General features: G+C 44.3%; 1 protein-coding gene across 5 annotated transcripts; it reads right to left on the reverse strand.

Moving 5' to 3' along the window:
• Positions 1-563: 563 nt before the first annotated feature.
• On the reverse strand, positions 564-15426 carry LOC112252030 (TGF-beta-activated kinase 1 and MAP3K7-binding protein 3-like). Of its 5 annotated transcripts, none has more exons than XM_024422913.2 (8): positions 15331-15408; positions 13668-13713; positions 13337-13509; positions 9041-10307; positions 7362-7522; positions 2124-2217; positions 1930-2013; positions 564-1401 (listed from the first exon to the last, which is right to left on the reverse strand). In XM_024422913.2, the coding sequence occupies exons 3-8, from the start codon at positions 13436-13438 to the stop codon at positions 1250-1252; spliced, it is 1860 nt and encodes a 619-aa protein (XP_024278681.1). In that variant the 5' UTR covers positions 13439-13509; positions 13668-13713; positions 15331-15408; the 3' UTR covers positions 564-1249. The 5 variants fall into 5 exon arrangements, with proteins under 5 accessions (XP_024278681.1, XP_024278680.1, XP_024278677.1 ...); XM_024422912.2 differs by lacking the exon at positions 15331-15408 and adding an exon at positions 14729-15086; XM_024422909.2 differs by lacking the exon at positions 13668-13713 and having other exon boundaries at positions 15331-15426.
• Between the last annotated feature and the right edge of the window lie 1148 nt (positions 15427-16574).

Here is a 16574-nt window from a genome sequence, read left to right on the forward strand (position 1 = left end):
TTTCAGGCTGGGTTTCTGTACAGCACCAATCAAGCTGAAGTAAGAAGGGCTTCATAAATCCATTTGATTGCTGATGTGTGTCTGATGCCTACTGCTTTGTTTACTAATACAATAAAACTGGTCATGAAAAAGACTTGCGTGTTTAACTTGCATTAGTGGACAACCCAGTCAAAGCAAGCAGTAGCGCATTCAAGGCCCAGTGCAGTCTAAATCTGGATTCTGTGTTTTACATACATTTCCACACAAGGTTGGAATAATACTGTGAAAATGATAATGCCCTCAAACCTTTCTGCCAATTAAAACGAGTTCAGCTTTTCCCTCTACTCAGACCAATCCTAGATAGCCCTTGCAAAATTGCTGTTTCTTTTGACCATTTAAATGTAAAAACAAATCACAGTAAGGTACTTCAATTGTTACCCAGAAATTATTTGATATTAAGCTAAAAACGGCTATATTGGACCATTAAACTAAAATGTCACAAACTACAGGAATGAGAAAAAATGACTACGGGAAATAGAAGGAAAAACGAGACTACAGGAAATATTCCAGGTGTAAAGCAACAGTCACATAGAATCAGCTCCTTTATTAATTACAGCAACTTGAGGCATTTGCACAGGAAAATTGACATCTTTTTAACACGGAATACAGTGTGGGCATAATATGCATACAAGTACCAGGACTATATTCATATGCAAGTCTCTTTAGTGTTCTTCATTTGATGAAAGGAGGAGCTCTTGGTACAGAGCTGATACAGTGTATAATCTACATTAGGATGAGTTCACCAGACCCTTTCTTTTAGCCATTGCATTGTCCCACTGTCAGAGTGCAGCCCTGGCCATTTGTAGAGGAATGTCCCACTGTAAGAAGCGCCTGCGTTCGTCCACGGGGTTTGGGAATGGGCTCAGTCGTGTAAACAGGGCAGTCATTCATTCTGCAATGGAATGTTCACTCTGTAAACCACGCCTCCTCTTCCTGCGTATTTTAAAAACAACGCTCCAGTAGTTGTAGCCACACCCACTGACAGCTAGTCCCTCCTTTTTAGGTTGCCATGAGAACAGTCTCCTGCTATCCTCTCCTGTAAAAATGCTTTCCTCCAATGGAAGCAAGGGTCAAAGTGCAGGGGGAAGGGTTATCACACAAAGCCATGGGCAGGGACCAATTGGAGGAGGAGTTTACAGGGATGGAGGAAGTAAGGGTAGGGGGGGGGTGACTACTATCCGGGATAGGGCTGGAGTGGGCTGGGCAAGGTTCAGGTGTAGCGCGGCATCTCACACTGTTCACAGCGGTTGAGTGCAGGGTGGTTGAGGAAGGTGCATTCTTCACAGCTCCACTGGGCTCCCTCAAAGTCCTCGTCCCTCTGAGGGGGCCCCGCAGCTACAGGTTTGGCTTTCCGCTCCACCTCTGGGAGAAAGACAAGAGTCTTAGCATCACACAGACAAACACAGCATATAAAACAGTCTTAGCGTCACGCAGATAAACACAGCATATATAGTCTTAGTAAAACAAATGGTATAAACAATAAGAAGTGGACACTCCACCACTGTTTTGGTAAAACGCTGAAGGATAGGGCTGAAGAAAATGTAAACACTCAAATTCATAGACAGAGCTATGGATGCAAGGACTGACCATCCATGATACCAAAATGAGTTTGAACCACGTTTTGAGGTTATGCAGGGTTTGTCTACAATTATGTTGTTTACAAACAATGGAGTTAAAGAAGCTTACATGTTGGGTTCTGACCGGGTACGACAGCTGAACTAAGCTCATGAAGCATTTATATTGGTTCTATTCTTCAATAATTTAATTTGGTATATATCATTAATTGAAAAGTATAAAAATAAAATGGATGTATCAATCGCAGATTGCCCCTTTAAGTAAAGTGTTACCAATGTTAACAATGGTACGATAGGTGGATATCATGGTTCTCACCTTTCCTTCCTGGCTTGGGTGGTACCACCGGACCGGTCTGAATGTTCTTATAAAAGTTGTTCTCGGCTTTCGGATCAAACTTCCCTGTGGAAATTATACAATTAGTACAGCATTGGTAGTTTGACTCCTGAATGGGTGCTCCTGTACACTGCATCTTCAAAAGCCTGTTTGTGTGTGTGTGTGTGTGTATGCACCTCTAGACTGCAGCAGATCCGTCTCCTTCAGGGTGCAGTCGATATCAATCTGAAGCTGTCTGTTCAGACTGCGTAATCGGGTCATCTCTTCAGGCTGGAACAGGCAAACACCAGTGAATTGGGTGAGAGATGAGACACAAAAATAGAGATAACAGAAGGTTTCCCACCAAATCTAATACTCTGCAAAGACTTACAAATACCTATCTATGTGATAAGAATCAGATCAAAGCTGTTTGTGCATGCACATATACAGGTAACCGCCAAAATAAAGGAAACACCATCAAGTGTCTTAATAGGGCGTTGAGCCAGAACAGCTGCAATGCACCGTGGCTCAAATTCTACAAGTGTCTGGAACTCTATTGGTGGAGATGACTCCATTCTTCCATCACTTGGTGTTTTGTTGATGATGGTGGAAAACGCTGTCCAGAATCTCCATTAAGTGTTCAATTGGGTTGAGATCTGGTGACTAAGACGGCCATGGCATAGGGTTTACATTGTTTTCATGCTCGTCAAACCATTCAGGGACCACTCGTGCCCTGTGGATGGGGGCATTGTCATCCTATGAGGGCATAGTCATGGTAGCCAAAATAAATGGCCATCCCAGAATTTTTTATACATGACCTTAAGCACGATGGGACATTCATTGCTTAAATTAACTCTGGAACCACACCTGTGTGGAAGCACCTGCTTTAAATATACTTCACATCACTCATTTACTCAAGTGTTTCCATTATCTTGGCTGTTACCTGTACTTTTACAGTATATGGTTATTTACACTGAACAAAAATATAAAAACATGCAACAATTTCAAAGATTTTACTGAGTTCCAGTTTATTTAAGGAAATCAGTCAATTGAAATAAATAAATTAGGCCCTAATCTATGTGTATCTCATGACTGGGAATACAGATATGCATCTATTGGTCACAGATACCTTTAAAATAAGCTGTGGATCAGAACACCAGTCAGTATCTGGTGTGAACATTATTTGTCTCATGCAGCGCAACACATCCCCGTCACATAGAATTGATCAGGCTGTTGATTGTGGCCTGTGGAATGTTGTCCCACTCCTCTTCAATGGCTGTGCAAACTTGCTGGATATTGGCGGGAACTGGAAAATGCTGTCGTACACATTGATCCAGAGCATCCCAAACATGCTCTACGGGTGAGTATGCAGGCCATGGAAGAACTGGGTCATTTTCAGCTTCCAGGAATTGTGTACAGATCCTTGCAACATGGGGCTGTGCATTATCATGCTGAAACATGAGGTGATGGCGGCGGATGAATGGCACGTCAATGGGCCTCAGGATCTCGTCACGATATCTCTGTGCATTCAAGTTGCCATCAATAAAATGCAAATTGTGTTCATTGTCTGTAGCTTATGCCTGCCCAGTGGTGGAAAAAGTACCCAATTGTCATACTTGAGTAAAAGTAAAGATAATTTAATAGAAAATGACTGCTCACCCTGTAAAATACTACTTGAGTAAAAGCCTAAAAATTATTTGGTTTTAAATATACTTAAGTATCGAAAGCAAATGTAATTGCTAAAATATACTTAATTAAGTATCAAAAGTATAAATAATTTCAAATTCCTTATATTAAGCAAATCAAATGGCCTAATTTTCATGTTTTAAAAATGTAAGGATAGCCAGGGGCACACAACATTCAGACACAATTTACAAGCAAAACATGTGATTAGTGAGTCCGCCAGATCAGAGGTAGTAGGGATGACCAGGGATTTTCTCTTGATAAGTACGTTAATTGGAGCGTTTCAGTCAGACTACTTTTGGATGTCAGGGACAACGTATGGAGTAAAATGTACATTATTTTCTTTAGGAATGTAGTTAAGTAACAGTTGTCCATAATATAAATAGTAAAGTAAAAGTACAGATACCCAAAAACGACTTAAGTAGTACTTTAAAGTATTTTTACACTTCTGTTCCTGCCCATACCATAACCCCACCACGGGGCACTCTGTTCACAACACTGACATCAGCAAACCACTCGTCCACACGACACCGGACACGTGATCTGCGGTTATGGTTGGACGTACTGCCAAATTCTCTAAAACAATGTGGGAGGTGGCTTATGGTAGAAAAATGAATCTGGCAACAGCTCTGGTGGACATTTCTGCAGTCAGCATGCCAACTGCACACTCCCTCATTTTAGAGTGGACATTTTATTGTCCCCTGTATAAATGATCATGCTGTTTAATTAGCTTCTTGATATGCCACACCTGTCAAGTGGACGGGTTATCCTGGAAAAGGAGAAATGCTCACTAACAGGAATGTAAAACATTTGTGCATAACATTTTTGAGAAATATTATTTTTGTGCGTATGGAACATTTCTGGGATCTTTTATTTCAGCTCATGAAACATGGGACCAACGCTTTACATGTTGCATGAAATGTTTTGTTCAGTGTAGATACACATGACCAAAAGTATTTGGACACCTGCTCGTTGAACATCTCATTCAAAACTCATGGACATTAATATGGAGTTGGTCCCCCCTTTGCTGCTAGAACAGCCTCCACTCTTCTGGGAAGGCTTTCCTCTCGATGTTGGAACATTGCTGAGGGGACTTGCTTCCATTCAGCCACAAGAGCATTAGTGAGGTCAGGCACTGATGTTGAGCGAATAGGCCTGGCTTGTAGTCCGTGTTCCTTCCCCAAGCTGTTGCCACAAAGTTGTAAGCTCAGAATAATCTAGTATGTCATTGTAGGCTGTGGCGTTTTCCTTCAATGGACCTAAGGGGCCCAGCCTGAACAATGAAAAACAGCCTCAGGCCATTATTCCTCTTCCACCACACTTTACAGTTGGCACTATACATTTGGGCAGGTTAAGAGAAATTTGACAAACTGACTTATTGGAAAGGTGGCATCCTATGACGGTGCCACGTTGAAAGTCACTGAGCTCTTCAGTAAGGCAATTCTACCGCCAATGTTTGTCTATGGAGATTGCATGGCCTTGTGCTCAATGTTATACACCTGTCAGCAACAGGTGTGGCTGAAATAGCCAAATCCACGAATTAGAAGGGGTGTCCTCATGTGTATTTTGTTTATGTACAGTACTGGTCAAAAGTTGACAAACCTACTTATTTAAGGGTTTCTTTATTTTTTAAAACTATTTTCTACATTGTAGAATAATAGTGAAGACATCAAAACTATGAAATAACACATATGGAAGGTCTAGTGATTGTGGAGGCCAGGTCATCTGACACAGCACTCCATCACTCTTCTTGGTCAAATAGCCCTTCTACAGCCTGGAGGTGTGTTGGGTCATTGTCCTGTTGAAAAACAAATGATAGTCCCACTAAGCGCAAATCAGATGGGATGGCGTATCGCTGCAGAATGCTGTGGTAGCCATGCTGGTTAAGTGTGCCTGGAATTCTAAATAAATCACTGACAGTGTCACCAGCAAAGCACCATCACACCACCTCCTCCATGCTTCACAGTGGAAACCACACATGCGGAGATCATCCGTTCACCTACTCTGTCTCGCAAAGACACAGCGGTTGGAACCAAAAATCTCCAATTTGGACTCGTCACACCAAAGGACAGATTTCCACCGGTCTAATTTCCATTGCTCATGTTTCTTGGCCCAAGCAAGTCTCTTCTTCTTATTGGTGTCCTTTAGTAGTGGTTTCTTTGCAGCAATTCGACCATGAAGGCCTGATTCACACAGTCTCCTCTGAACAGTTGATGTTGAGATGTATCTGTTACTTGAAGTCCGAATCATTTATTTGGGCTGAAATTTCTGAGGCTGGTAACTAATTAACTTATCCTCTGAAGCAGAGGTAACTCTGGGTCTTCCTTTCCTGTGGCGGTTCTCATGAGATCCAGTTTCATTTTAAGACCTTCATGTCTTAAAGTAATGATGGACTGTCATTTCTATTTGCTTATTTGACCTGTTCTTGCCATAATATGGACTTGGTCTTTTACCAAATAGGGCTATTCTGTATACCACGCCTACCTTGTCACAACAACTGATTGGCTCAAACGCATTAAGGAGGAAAGAAATTCCACAAATTAACAAGGCACACCTGTTTTAATTGAAATGCATTCCAGGTGACTACCTCACGAAGCTGGTTGAGAAAATGCCAAGAGTGTGCAAAGCTGTCATCAAGACAAAGGGTGGCTACTTTGAAGAATCTCAAATATATTTGGATAACACTTTTTTGGTTACAACATAATTCCATGTATTATTTCATAGTTTTGATGTCTTCAATATTATTCTACAATGTAGAAAATAGTAAAGATAAAGAAAAACCCTTGAATGAGTAGGTGTTTTGACTGGTACTGTAGCTGTGCAGCAAGGCTCCCCATCCAACCTGACAGAGCTTGAGAGGATCTGCAGAGAAGAATGGGAGAAACTAACCAAATAAATCAAATCAAATGTATTTATATAGCCCTTCATACATCAGCTGATATCTCAAAGTGCTGTACAGAAACCCAGCCTAAAACCCCAAACAGCAAGCAATGCAGGTGTAGAAGCACGGTGGCTAGGAAAAACTCCCTAGAAAGGCCAAAACCTAGGAAGAAACCTAGAGAGGAACCAGGCTATGTGGGGTGGCCAGTCCTCTTCTGGCTGTGCCGGGTGGAGATTATAACAGAACATGGCCAAGAAGTACAGGTGAATATAAATACAGGTGTTCCAAGCTTGTAGCTTCATACCCAAGAAGACTCAAGGCTGTAATCGCTGCCAAAGATGCTTCAACAAAGTACTGAGTAAAGGGTCTGAATACTTATGTAAAATGTATTATTTTCTAAATGTTATATATACTTTCTGAATGCGCTGTACATCTCTTTCTTGACTTCTCAAGTTATACCATTTTTGTTCCTTTAAATCATTTCTGTCCGCAACAACATCTAAGGCTGCTGTGATATCAGTTTTTGTTGTTTATAAATTATCCAAAATGTCTTAAAAACCTGTTTTTGTTTTGTCATTATGGGGCATTGTGTGTAGATTGACGAGGGAATAAAAAAAATATTTAAAAAACATTACTATAAGGCTGTAACCTAACAAAATTTGGGGAAAGTAAAGGCGTCAGAATACTTTCCGAAGGCACTATATGTATGTAGCTAGTGAGTGTGTGTGCTCCATTGCATTCAAAGGTATGTGTGAGCACACACACACGCCACGTTACGTACTATGTTTTCACCGTGTGTGCCTATGCTTTTACACTTCACAGTTGTGTGTTCGTGTGTGTGCACACCATGTTATGTCCCTTCACATCTTACCCGGGGGATAAGGCTGCTGCTGTTGACTCGTCTGAAGCGTCTCTGGAGGGCGTCGTACTCCATGTCGTTGACATCTGCCTTCAGCTGCTCCACTTTCTTCCTCTCCATGAGCAGCTCCTTCAGTAGACGCTCCATCCGGGCCCTCTGGTGCAGCAGGAGAGCTGGGGGAAACAGTGGAGGGAACACAGCGCTTCAGATGGGATGAGGGAATACACAGGTGGATGTGCAGGAATGGTTCTGTGCACAGATGAACAAACGCAAACGAGCAAGCACACCAAATGCATACACACAGGAACACACCCCCACGTAAATACTATAGAGTCCTGTATCGGTTCGGATACCCACAGTTCCCTGCAATAAATATATATTTTTTTATTTTATCAGCTGGCGGGTCTGAATAGGGGGATCTGAATACCCCAGGGAAGGGGTCTGAATACTTCCCAAATGCACTGAATGTGGGCCTTATATTACTGAATGTATGTAAATTCTTTAATTTCACACCCATATATACACTACCGGTCAAAAGTTCGCTTTATTTTTTACTATGTTCTACATTGTCAAACAGTGAAGACATCAAAACTATGAAATAACACATATGGAATCATTTAGTGACCCAAAAAAAAGTGTCAAATAATATTTTATATTGAATTTATTCATACCATTTCATCCTTCCACAAGATTATAGTCCACTCCAGACACAAATCTAGGGTTGCTACCAATGCCGGCTGGTAGTTCGTTCTTTCGGTTCAATTGTCAGAGAAGCGACCAGTCGTTCAGTCTTTTTGTTCTGTATCTATGGATGCGACCCAGTTCTAAATGTTCCATTGCCAGAGAAGCGACCAGTCCTTCAGCCTTTTTGTTCTGTATCTATGGATGCGACCCAGTTCTAAATGTTCCATTGCCATACTGGCTGGCAACGTTCTTATCCCTTGCTTGCTAGCCAGCCAACTGCAGCTAAGTTACAGTCATGTCAAACCGTGCAGACAGAATAACAACAGTAGCTGCATTTGTTTAAGCTGTTCTCTAGTGACATTTATTTGGATACATCCATAACAATGAACTAATGATGCAATTTCACCTGGCATAGAAAATGTGCTGTCTCATCAGGAATCTGTTGTTTGAGAGCTAGCCAACAACACAGCTAACACAACAATCACTTCAAACTGAAGCTAGAAAGACTGCAAACTAGCTGCACTTCATTTCGTTTGACCTGTTTTCTATTGATATATACAAAGAACTATCCATAAAAATTATGCCGACTCATGATTTCCACCTGCTGAGAAAAGCTGCCCACCTGTCTGTCTCATCCTGACTCCCAACACATTCATAATTATGGGACAGCTGGAGATCGAATTTGAATAATGAAACAATGTTAGTCTAAAAGAAATGGGAGATCATGTCTAGATGCTTTTTATGGAGGAGATCAAGTTTATAAATTGCCTGGCTGGGCTGATGAGACAGTGGATTACACAGTCAGATGAAACAGAGTAAACAGGCATTTTAACGTCATAGATTTAACCGGTGGTAACTTGTGGAATAGACACTGGCTGGGAATGTGGTTTTAACCAATCAGCATTCAGGATTAGAACTACCCATTGAATAAACAGCAAATAAGCGCACTGGTAAACACACAAATGCGCACGCACACACACGCTTATCCATCCATAAGCCACGCCTACCCTGGGTGTAAGCGTAGTCATCGGAGCCTGAGCTGGACCGGCGGGGCATGCGATTGGCGATGTGGCTGGCGATGTTACCGGGCAGAGCCGAGATGGGCAGGATAGGCGCCGGGGCCAGCGCATGGTGCTCCCCCTGGTCCACCATGTTGAGCAGAGACTCAGGAGGGGAGGACACGGGAGGGGAGCCTGAGGGGGGCCTCTGCTGGGCCTGGCCTGGGGACACTTTGATCTTAAAGGTGTAGCCCGCCTGGCTGCCCGGCTGGGGTGAGGCGGCAGGTCTGGGCCGCGTGGGGCCCTGGTGCAGGTAGACCCCAGGGTGGAATGCGGCGGGGCCCCCGCCACTAAGGCCTCGCTGGGGTGAGCTGGGTGAGGGGCTTGTGGCCATGTAGAGCGTCTGGCCCGGGGGACAGTGGACGGGGGAGTTGCTGCGGGGCCGTGTGCCCTCCAAGGTGATCTCGATCTGGTTCTTCAGGGAGCTCTTGGGCAGGTAGGGCCGGTAGATGGGCTGCTGCTGTTGGTGGTGCTGGTGGTAGGGCATGCTGGCCAGGGTGGGAGGGCTGATTGGCAGGAAGACATGGGTCTGCTGGTGCTGGGGGTGGGGCTGGTGTTGGTGTTGGACTTGGTGCTGTACCTGCTGTTGGGGTTGCACTTGGTGGGGCTGGTGCTGGGGTGAGCTATAGGGGGACTGGTAGGTGGGAGTGGCGTAGGGCGAGGGCTGATACACAGGCTGCCCGGGCGAAGGCCAAGGAGAGGGCTGGGGGCTCTGGGAGGGGGAGGGACGGAGGTAGAGGGCATTGCCGCCACTGTTGCCATAGTGACCGACGGGGATATGCAGGGCCTGGGGGGCATTGGGAAGGTTCTGGGAGAGGGTGACTGTGATGGGGTTCATGGTGTAGCGGGGAACGGGGGAGTAGGTAGGGGACATGCCCTGCATGGGAGGAGGGGTGGGGGTGCTGGCTGAGCGCCCCCCGTGCTCCTTCATGAAGAAGGGGTTGTACCCCGGCGAGGGTGCCATGGTGGCGGGGGCCGAGAGGGGTTCCTGGAAGCCGGCCCGCGGAAGCTCGATATGACCGTCGCTGGAGCTGTGCACCAGGGAGCGCCCACCCCCGTTGGAATTGCCCGCCTCCGGGGGGGGGTAGCCCAACTGGATGTGCAGCATGTGGTTCCGGCTCAGGCGAACCTCCTCTGGACTGTGGAACTCCCCATAGAGGTATCTGTTACTCTCCTGAGCCAGTAGGCGGCAGCATATATCCAGGTTGTTGTTGTTCTGGAAGAGAGGAAACAGCAGACAGGAAAACAGCAAGCTCAGTGATGGAGGCCAGACTGGAATTCTATTGCGGTCACTGCTCTCTGTCTATTAACTGTAGAAAACAGAGGGTCACTAACCCCGACTAAATCATCGATCAAACACCACAAACAGCTGTCAATATTCAACTTCATGTGTAACAGCATATAGGACCTTCAACAAGAAAATGAGTATATCTATGCTTCCAAAATGGCACCTTAACATGTTGTGTAGACTGAGCACGCGCGAGCACCATTGCGCAAATGTTGATTTTGCACATCCACACCAGACGCGATCCAGACACACAGGTTGAAATGTCAAAACGAACTCTTAACCAACTAAACACAGCAAAAAAAAGAAATGTCCCTTTTCAGGACCCTTTCTTTCAAAGAAAATTTGTAAAAATCCAAACAACTTCACAGATGTTTATTGTAAAGGGTTTAAACACTGTTTCCCATGCTTGTTCAATGAACCATAAACAATTAATGAACATGCACCTGTGGAACAGTCGTTAAGACACTAACAGGCTGAGGGCTAAAAGGGCTAAAATAGAAGTCAGTTCTATTTCTGACGCAGATCGCGCTGCAAGTCCTGCCTCTCCCATCTCCTCATTGGTTTATAGAAGCAGGTACCCACGTGCCATCTCCTCATTGGTTATACCCACGTGGGTGACTGAAAGACGAACGAGGTCGGTGGCGGTAATGCACCTAATTTATGAAAGTTGCCAATCGCAATATAAAGTCAAGAGAAGAAAAAACCTAGGAGGAGAGATGACTAGAAACGATTCGGTTAACCGTTTGTGGATTAATTGTCGGAGTAGAGGACCTTATGCATTTCAGGTAAAATAACAACTTAATGTTTATATCCCAGGAAAAATTTGCTAGCAACAGCAAGCTAACTAAATAGGACAAATTAGCTAGCAAGTGCAAGCTAGCTAGCTAAATTGCCATAAAGGTTTAATGCTTTTCGACTTGTCCCCGAATTAATGTAATTGTTTCAGAGTTTGTTTTGATATTTTAACCTGTGTCATGTCGTGATCGCGTTTGGTGTGGGGAGACAAAATAAATGTATGCATGATGGAGCACGCGTGCAGCCAGTTTGGGTTCCGTTTAACAGCTGACAGACAGTTGGCAATTAAGGTCACAGTTATGAAAACTTAGGACACTAAAAAGAGGCCTTTCTACAGACTGAAAAACTAAAAAAGAAAGATGCCCTGGGTCCCTGTTCATCTGCGTGAACGTGCCTTAGACATGCTGCAAGGAGGCATGAGGACTGCAGATGTGGCCAGGGCAATAAATTGCAATGTCCGTACTGTGAGACACCTAAGACATCACTACAGGGAGACAGGACAGACATCTGATCGTCCTCGCAGTGGCAGACCACGTGTAACAACACCTACACAGGATTGGTATATCTGAACATCACACCTGCGGGACAGGTACAGGATGGCAACAACAACTGCCCGAGTTACACCAGGAACGCACAATCCCTCCATCAGTCGGATTCACGTTCATCATCGAAGGAATGAGCGTTACACCAAGACCTGTACTCTGGAGCGGGATCGATTTGGAGGTGGAGGGTCCCTCATGGTCTGGGGCGGTGTGTCACAGCATCTTTGGACTGAACTTGTCATTGCAGGCAATCTCAACACTGTGCTTTACAGAGAAGACATCCTCCTCCCTCATGTGGTACCCTTCCTGCAGGCTCATCCTGACATGACCCTCCAGCATGACAATGCCACCAGCCATACTGCTCGTTCTGTGCATGATTCACTGCAAGACAGGAATGTCAGTGTTCTGCCATGGCCAGTAAAGAGCCCGGATCTTAATCCCATTGAGCACGTCTGGGACCTGTTGGATCGGAGGGTGAGGGCTAGGGCCATTCCCCCCAGAAATGTCCAGGAACTTGCAAGTGCCTTGGTGGAAGAGTGGGGTAACATCTCACAGCAAGAACTGGCAAATCTGGTGCAGTCCATGAGGAGCAGATGCACTGCAGTACTTAATGCAGCTGGTGGCCACAACAGAAACTGGACTGTTAATTTTGATTTTGACCCCCCTTTGTTCAAGGATACATTATTCCATTTCTGTTAGTCACATGTCTGTGGAACTTGTTCAGTTTATGTCTATGTTTGTGTTGTTGAATCTTGCTATGTTCATACAAATATTTACACATGTTGAGTTTGCTGAAAATAAACATTGAGAGGACGTTTCTTTTTTTGCTGAGTTTATATTAATTTGGGGACAGGTCGAAACACATGAAACATTCACGAACATGCTGTTGCTATCTAATTTGTTCTGGGATATAAACATTGGGTTGTTAAATGCACACGGTCCATTTATCCTTGGATCTTTGTAGAATTTTTACCCATTTCATGGCACACAAAATAGTGTGTTCTCTAGTCATACATTTAATCCACAGATAAAAGATAGAAGGGGAAACTAATAGTTTCTAGTAGGGGCGACAGTTAGCCTAGTGGTTAGAGGACCAGTAACCGAAAGGTTGCGAGATCGAATCCCCGATCTGACATGGTAAAAATTTGTTGTTTTGCCCCTGAACAAGGCAGTTAACCAACTGTTCCTAGGCCATCATTGTAAATAAAAATGTGTTCTTAACTGACTTGCCTGGTTAAATAATATATTTAAATAAAATGGTAATCTCTCCTCCATCAGTAGTCTTCTTCTTCTGACTGTAAGTTGGCAACCAACTAAGGTGCATTACCACCACCAACTGGACTGGAGTGTGGACCCCAGTTCATCTTTCAATCACCCACGTGGGTAAATGCTCTTAAAAACCAATGAGGAGATGGGAGAGGCGGGACTTTAGCGCCTGACTACGCAGTTTAGATTAAATTATTGAATAAAATGTAGTTTGCAGAGTGGTCTGCATGTAATTCCCTATGCAGTACACTACTTTTGACCAGGGCCTATATGGCTCTGGTCAAAAGTAACACAATAGGGTGCCATTTGGGACGTAAGGTATGTGCTGATAGCGGTCTGGCTGTTGTATCCTACCTGCAGAAGGCACTGGGACACTACTCCCTCTGGGATCTCGGGGAAGCGCTGCTTGAGGTCCTGCAGGACGTGATAGTCTAGCGGAGGGCCTCCCTGCGCCATCCTGAGCCCACAGAGAGTCACTGACCCCACAGCCGTAAATGCTGCTGCTGCACCTGTGCTTCTCTCATCCCCTACACACACACACACACACAGTCAGTGTCATCATGGAAAGCCTGCATCAATCTCCAATCATTACCGTGTCACATCAGCCCATCCACACAGACAGCATTAAAAGTCTGTCTCCAAATCAGTACTTTAAATAGAAGCACAAGTCAGTCGTTGAGCTTACATTCGAAAGGAAGGAGGCTTTTTGGCAGCTTTGTTCAGAGGCTCCTCTGCAACAATAACAACAATTATGCAACATGTTACACACAGGTATCGGCCCTAAAGACCAGACAGACAAGCCGAAATTACGATAAAGCAGCAAAGATAGTTTAACCGGGCTAAAACTGGTCGAGAAACCCTATCGGGACAATTCACATAACAGGCGGATTTGGCTGTAACAGAAGCATGGCATGGATCTGTCTCTTGTTGTTTGTTTAGTCATCTCACTGCACCAAGCAACGACCTGAAATCCAAGACAGCTAACATGACAATGTTGGCAAGTGTTACCTAACGTTAGCGAGCTCATACTGAACACTAACGTGGTAACTAGCAAAGCGTTAGAATCATCGACAACATTTAAGCCATCTAGCTAGCTGACTCACGTGAAAGCGTTAGCTACCTACCGTTATCACTCTGCACTGGACACTTATCTGACTCATAATTTGTGGTCAACCATGCTAGAACGTCAACTGGTAACTCGCTAACTAGTTTCTTTAGACGTAGGGATTAGCTTAGACTGAACCAAGCTAGCTACCTAGCTTTCATCAACATAGTAAGTTAAGTAGCCAACCAACTAGTTACATTAGGTAGCTAACTTTGCCTGGCTGGTTAGCTAACTGTAAACTAGCCAATTTAGTGGTTTTTGATAAGCTCGTTATATGTGAACAATCATTATGCGCATTGATGATGGCTACGAGTAACTAACTAGCAACCATAAAGTGTCGAGCTAAAGAGTAACGTTAGCTAGCTAACGTAAGATAGCTCGCTAGAGGCCAACTTTCTTTTTAAGGGGGTATGCTGACCAGAAAGGCACACAACAAGCACGCTGACATAGAAGCTAGCTAATAACGTTAGCCAGATAGGTGGCTACGGTTCCTTTTTTTATATATTAAATAACTAGCTACTGTACAGATAGATTTAAGCTAACTACAGAAGTGATATGGCTACCATTAGCATTCTAGCTGACTATTACATCGAAAACAAGCCAAGGCGGACACCATAGCTTGCTAGGCTACTTCGACTTACCATGAGCTTACTCACTCTTGTCATGGACCATTATAAGAAAGCACGTAAATGTGATATTTTCCGAAAGTGGCAGACGAATATGTATTTCACTCTTGATGGATAAAGCGATTATGTTTACATTCCAAGACTAGGCCGTCGTCAATACAACGTACGAAATTGCCTGTATCGCGAAAGATGTCACTCACAGTTCATCAAACCAGGAAGTTGTATTTTGCGCCCTTGTTCTTCGATGAGGTTTAACAGCGGTTGACATACAGTAAACGTTGCATTACCGCCATCAACTAGACTGGGGTATAAATCCCCTTTACTTTGTATGGGGGGGGGAAAAACAAATATCCTATCATTTAACCCTACACTCATTAATAACCCACTTCCCTATTCCACTATTTAAACCTATCTAGTCCTACCTCAGGTCAACGGTCAGGAAGGACTGGACACCACCACTCAACACACCCTGTAAATCTTCTGACATCAAATCTCTTACACCCAAATACTTCTCTGCCGTTGCCACATCCTCTATTTTCTAACCATTGCTATGAACACTAAAAAGTCAATCTTACTGAAGCATATATCACTTGTTGGCCTATCACTCTACTACTCACACAAATCCTCACATGATCCTTTCCCCTTGACCCGGCTCCAGAAACACTTCTGATTGCTTCTTTCCCCAATATTACACATTCATTTGTCTCATGCCCTTCTGCACACTTCTCACACGTAGGAACCTCCCTCCTACACACTGCTGCCACATGCCCATAAGCTTGACACCTGTAACAACGTAATGGATTCGGCACAAAATCTTGTACGGGATGACTGAAATATCCTAACATCAATTTCTCTGGCAGACTAAACATCAAAACTCAAAAGAACAGTTCTGTTTCACCACTCATGCCACCCTGTCTGCGTCGCACCAAACGATGAGCATCACAAACACCGGAAATCTTCCCATTTAGTTGGCCCACTTTCACATTTACCGCTACCCCAATAATCACTCCTTTCAATGACACCCTTTTATTGAGAGCAAAACAAGTCACAGTTCTTCTCCCCATTTGTGTGGCGCAAAGCGCCTGCTCCCTCTGACCGGCAGAAACACAAACAATTATCACAAGATCACTTAGGGTTACCTTCACAGATTCCAGAGCTCCCAAATCCATTTTCACCCACCGTGAACCCACATATGGATCAGCCAAAAGGCAAGGGTCCACTTTCTCAAAACATTTCTCTCCTACCCGCACAAACTCATCTTTATCCTGACCATCGATGCAAGCCCCGAGCTCCGAGAACTTCACCACGCCTGCCACCTCTGATAATTTGCCCATCTTCACTTACATTTCGCCTCCAGACCTTGATCCAGCATATGGCTCACTCTGCTTACACTTTCCACCACTCTTCTTCGACAAACCATCTACCTTTTTCAATTTACACACAATACCCCATAATGACGAAGCAAAACCAGGTTTCATTTTTTTGGTGCAAATTTATAAAAAATTCTAAACATAAATACTTTATTTACATAAGTATTCAGACCCTTTGCTATGAGACTCGAAATTGAGCTCAACTTCCTCCTGTTCCCATTGATCAGCCTTCTACAACAGATCTGGGGAAGGGTACCAAAACATTTCTGCAGCATTGAAGGTCCCCAATAACACAGTGGCCTCCATCATTCTTAAATGGAAGAAGTTTGGAACCACCAAGACTCTTCCCAGAGCTGGCAACCTGGCCAAACTGAGCAATCGGGGGTGAAGTGCCATTGTCTGGTAGGTGACCAAGAACCTAATGGTCACTCTGACAGAGCTCCAGAGTTCATCTGTGGAGATGGCAGAACCTTCCAGAAGGACAACCATCT

The sequence above is a fragment of the Oncorhynchus tshawytscha genome, linkage group LG06 (genome assembly GCF_018296145.1).
Source record: "Oncorhynchus tshawytscha isolate Ot180627B linkage group LG06, Otsh_v2.0, whole genome shotgun sequence".
In the NCBI taxonomy this organism is placed as follows: domain Eukaryota; kingdom Metazoa; phylum Chordata; class Actinopteri; order Salmoniformes; family Salmonidae; genus Oncorhynchus; species Oncorhynchus tshawytscha.

What these genes read in the sequence shown, in the direction of transcription:
- LOC112252030 (XM_024422909.2), bottom strand. Translation starts at nt 15,409, where the DNA reads ATGTGTAATATTGGGGAAAGAAGCAATCAGAAGTGTTTCTGGAGCCGG. An exon ending in TGACTACGCTTACACCCAGG is followed by an intron (nt 7,523 to 9,040) that starts GTAGGCGTGGCT and finishes TGTTTCCCCCAG; the next exon opens with CTCTCCTGCTGCACCAGAGG. An exon ending in GGATCTGCTGCAGTCTAGAG is followed by an intron (nt 2,014 to 2,123) that starts GTGCATACACAC and finishes TAATTTCCACAG; the next exon opens with GGAAGTTTGATCCGAAAGCC.